At 54.6% G+C, this 4,614-nt stretch overlaps 1 protein-coding gene across 1 annotated transcript in view; it reads left to right on the plus strand.

The window, feature by feature from the left end:
- ARMC5 (armadillo repeat containing 5) overlaps positions 1 to 2,143 on the plus strand; it is a 6,676-nt gene extending 4,533 nt beyond the window's left edge. Inside the window, exons 6-8 of the mRNA XM_005882110.2 lie at positions 6 to 70; positions 645 to 777; positions 879 to 2,143. Of these exons, the coding sequence (XP_005882172.1) occupies positions 6 to 70; positions 645 to 777; positions 879 to 1,698 (1,018 nt within the window). The 3' untranslated portion in view covers positions 1,699 to 2,143. The remainder of the gene's footprint in view (positions 1 to 5; positions 71 to 644; positions 778 to 878) is intronic.
- Positions 2,144 to 4,614: the final 2,471 nt, after the last annotated feature.

A 4,614-nucleotide genomic window follows, 5' to 3' on the forward strand; every position in this document is an offset into this window, starting at 1 on the left:
GTCGCCCCGGACGACTGGCCCACGCTGCGTGCCCGGCCCCCCAGTCTGCGCAGCCAGCACCGGGAGCTAGGTATGTCCCTGCCCCTTTCCGCTCTGTCTTCCACTTATCCTTCAGTGAGCCCCGAACCTCGCCTTACCACCCCTCGGTCCCTCACTGCCCTCAGCCCACCATCCGCCCCATCCTGCTCCACCATCCCAGCCTGCAGAGTCCTGCTCCATACCTGGCCCAGGCTTTGGGGCCCCACAATTTAGAATTGTACCTGTTGGCATTTCCTTCCCTAATCTACTCTCAGTTCGGCGGTGTCACTGACTTGTGAACCCAGGCTCAGGCGCCATGTCCTTTCAGGCCCAACCCCCATATCCAACACTGCCAGGGACTGCCCTGTCTCCTGGGTCCAGTCTCAGCCCTGAGGGCCCTGGCTTACTCCCTGACATCCCACTTCCTGTTCCTGCCCTCACTTCCAATTCCTAGTCTCTGGGCCCCATCCCTCCAGGGCCTGCGTCAGCCTCCTTTCCCGTGCCCTGGTTTCTTGCCCTGAGGTTTTACCCACCTTCCTTTCTGGGGCCCGGAAGCCTGTGCTACCCCTCCCGCCCCAATCTTGGACACCAGCTCCCACCCTGACCCACTCTGCCCATCCCTGCAGGTGAAATGCTGCTGCAGAACCTGACGGTGCAGGCGGAGTCGCCCTTCGGAGTGGGGGTCCTCACTCACCTGCTGCTCTCCGGGAGTCCTGAGGACCGTGTGGCCTGTGCGCTGACCTTGCCCTTCATCTGTCGGTGAGGAGGATGGGGGTGCCTTGCAGGGGCCAGGGGAGCAAGGTTGCTCTTGCCCAGTCGCACCTTTTCCCCCTTCTGAGAGATTCTCTTTCTCCCCACAGGAAGCCCTCTCTGTGGCGCCGGCTACTTCTGGACCAGGGCGGCCTCCGACTCCTCCTCTCGGCGCTGACGCGGCCAGCCCCGCACCCGCTCTTCCTCTTCTTTGCTGCAGACTCCCTTTCTTGCCTCCACAGCCTGGTGTCTCCCCCTGTGAGCCCAGCCCCGCCACCTGCAACCCCCTTGGACCTAGACCCGCCCTCCCCTTGCCATTATGAACCTCTGCTGGGCCCAGCTCCCATCCCAGCCCCAGATCTGCACTTCCTCCTGGACTCAGGCCTCCGGCTCCCCGCCCAGCGAGCTGCCTCGTCTGCTGCCTCCCCTTTCTTCCGGGCCCTGCTAGCTGGCAGCTTTGCTGAAGCCCAGATGGACCTGGTACCTCTTCGAGACCTATCACCCAGCGCAGCCTGGCCTATCATGCATCACCTGCATGGCTGCCGGGGCTGTGGAGCAGCCCTGGGGCCCATTCCCCCGCCAGGCCAGCCCCTGCTGGGCTCAGAGGTGGAGGAGGCACTGGAGGCTGCTGACCGTTTCCTGCTGCCTGGGCTGGAGGAGGAACTGGAAGAGGCTCTGGGCCGTATCCACCTGGGATCCCAAGGTAGCCTAGAGTCAATGGGTGAGGTACTCCGCCTCGGCCGGCCCCGGATGGCTGTCCACTGTGCACGCTGGGTCCTGGGGCCAGGGCAGTGCACACGGAAGCGGGCCCTGGCCTTAGTGGAGCTGGTGGAGGCAGCAGGCGAGGAAGCAGGTCCCCTGACTGAGGCTTTTCTGGCTGTGGTGATGGGATTTGAAGTGGGGAGCAGGGGTCCCAGCCTAGACTCTTGATATCCTCTCAGAGGGGACCCAAGAACGAATTGGCAAGAAGAAGGCCTCCCTCGGAGTGGCACGGGGAGGAGGCTAAGCAGGAGTAACCACTGAGGACCGACGAGAGGATGGAACTGGGCCCCAGGACGATGGGCTGCAGACTCAGGAGTGAGAAGCCGAGACCGAGGGGCCTGCGAGATGGAGAAGAGCCCAGCCTTCTGGGGTTGGGATTAAAACTTTGGAGTTGGATATTCAACTGCACCATTGAGAACTATCTATGGCACCATGATTCTTATTATATTTTTTCTGAATTACAGTTTAAAACAAGGATTGTACCCTATTCTACCCTTGTTAGTCTTGTTTTAAGCATTTACTCCATCTACAACAGCATTGTATACCTCCATTCCACATCCAAAAAGGTGTGCACTGTAAGAAGTTAACATTTTAAATAAAAATGACAGCCCTGTCTGGTGTGATCAGTGGCTTGAGCATTGGCCCATACATTGAAGGGTAGCAGGTTTGATACCTGGCCCTGGTTGGGGCACGTGCAAGGAGGCAACAAATCAATGTGTCTCACATCAATGTTTCTCTCTCTTCCCTTCCTTCCCTCTCTCTCTTCTACTCTCTCTAAATAAATCAATGGAAAAAATATCTTCGGGTGAGGATTAACTAACTCACTCAATCCTATATAATAAAAGAGAAACATGTAAATTAACCGTCCCTTTGCTATGCTCACCAGCCAATCAGGAGTGAATATGCAAATTAACCCAGCAAAGCTGGTGGGTTCATTTGCATACACAGGCACCCAGCAGAGAGCAGAGCGGGAGAGCTAGCAGCTTGGGGGAACATGGCAATGTGGGAGGCCGTGGAATGGAGACAGAGCAGGAAGGGAAAACCTAGAGTGTGGGGAGCACCAGGAATGCTGGGAATTGTAGTTCTGGTGGCAGATCTAAAGCAAAGTGAGCCTGGAGCAAGTTACTGTTGCGGTGGGGGATGGAGGGAAAGCAAAGGTGAGAGACATAAGTAAAATCAGAGTGTCTAGGAAAAATTAAAGGGAAGATATCCTAAAACTTCCAGGAAATCTCCACCAATGGAGCAAAGAAAATAAAATGCCTCTATTATTCTGTGAGCAACAAACCAAACTGGGTTGGGGGTCTCAGACAATTCGTGAGCAACAAACCAAGCTGGGTTGGGGGTCTCAGACAATTTGCTCATATGATTGCAAAGACAGACAGAAACTCCCAGGTTGGAGAGGGTTCCCGTGAGGGCTCCCAGATTGGAGAGGGTGCAGGTCGGGCTGAGGGACCCACCCCCAATGCACGAATCTTCGTGCACCAGGCCCCTAGTAAATAAATAATAGGCTGGCTGGTGTGGTTCAATGGTTGAGCGGCGACCTATGGACCAGGAGGTCATGGTTCGATTCCCAATCAGGCCATATGCCCAGGTTGTGGGCTCGATCCCCAATAGGGGATGTGCAGGGGGCAGCCGATCAATGATTCTCTATCATCATTGATGTTTCTCTCGCCCTCTCCCTTCTTCTCTGAAATCAATAAAAATAAAATTTAAAAAAAATAATAATTAAAACTACACATATAAATCAAAGCCTAAAAAAAAAATCAAAGCCTATGTGAAATATCAAATACTCTCTCCACCCAACAAAACCACCATTTTGTATGGAATAATTTGCAATGATGCTATCAATATATCTTGTAAATGCAATGAGAGGAAACCCATTCTTTCGTGGCATGGTGGTGGGCACAGCAGCTCATGTGGCCTGCTAAAGGCCTTGAAGACTGAAGTGCTCAGGTCTGGATTGGGACCCACAGTCCAGTGGCTGCAGCACCATTGTGTCTGTCTATACCAACTATAGAGTGTCTCATTTCAATCTTTCCAAAAAAATTTTTATTGATTTTAGAGAGGAAGGGAGGGGGGGGGGGGGAGAGAAATATCAATGATGAAAGAGAATCATTGGTCAGCTGCCTCTGCATGCCCCCTACTGGAGATCGAGCCCACAACCCAGGCATATGCCCTGACCAAAATTGAACTGTGATCTCCTGGTTCATAAGTCGATGCTCAACCATTGAGCCATGCTGGCTGGGCTCGTTTCAATCTTGATTTCTCAGGGTCTCAGTCCAAGGAAGGCTTCTTGTTCCTTTGTGGCTGGCTGGAGTTTGCATCTTGCTTTCGTCACTGTGTTCATCGGTATCTTGGGAAGGATTTCTTTTGGGACAGGTCTGGGCCATCGCCCTGTTGGGGAAGGGCTTTGTCTTGAAGGCGGGCTGGGGTCCGGCTGCCTGGGAGTATTTTCTCAGTCTGCATGGGCCTGGTTTTCAGTTCAACTGTATGTCTGTTTTCAAGTCTTGGAGGAAAGGTCCTGCTTTACCGTCTGAGGAGGGTTCATCGTGTCTGTCTGTGTCTGAGAGATTTCTTTGTGTTTAGTATTGTGCCTTTTGGGGTCTCTGTTTATGTCATTGTTTGTCTGGGTCTCTAAGGGAAAGTCTCTGAGCCTGGGATCTGCCTGAGTTTTAGAACATTTCTGCTCCAGTCCCCAAATTCTGCCTGGAGCAAGTCTCTCAGGAAAGGCCTGGGTGACAGGGGGCTCTGTCTGAGACTCGGGGTGCTAACTTTGAGAGGTGTCTGCTTGGGGGCCTCGGTTTGTGTCTGAGAGTCGCGGACGATCCCGGGCATGGTCTGCAAGAGCCACTTCTCCGACTCTGGCTGTGGCCGCCTGGGGCTCCCTGCAGCTGAGGCCAAGGCTGGGGTGTGGCTGCCTCCCCGCAAGCAGGCAGGCGGGCTGGGCCTGCGTGGACCGCAGCCCTCCCTCCTTTACACGCCCCCACCCAGGATTCTCCCCTTCATTGCCCCCCACCTTTCCCTCCAGCCCCATCCCAACGGATCCCGGCTTCCTTACATGGTCACGGCTGGGCCTCCAGCTCC

Source organism: Myotis brandtii, unplaced genomic scaffold, assembly GCF_000412655.1.
Source record: "Myotis brandtii unplaced genomic scaffold, ASM41265v1 scaffold698, whole genome shotgun sequence".
NCBI lineage: Eukaryota > Metazoa > Chordata > Mammalia > Chiroptera > Vespertilionidae > Myotis > Myotis brandtii.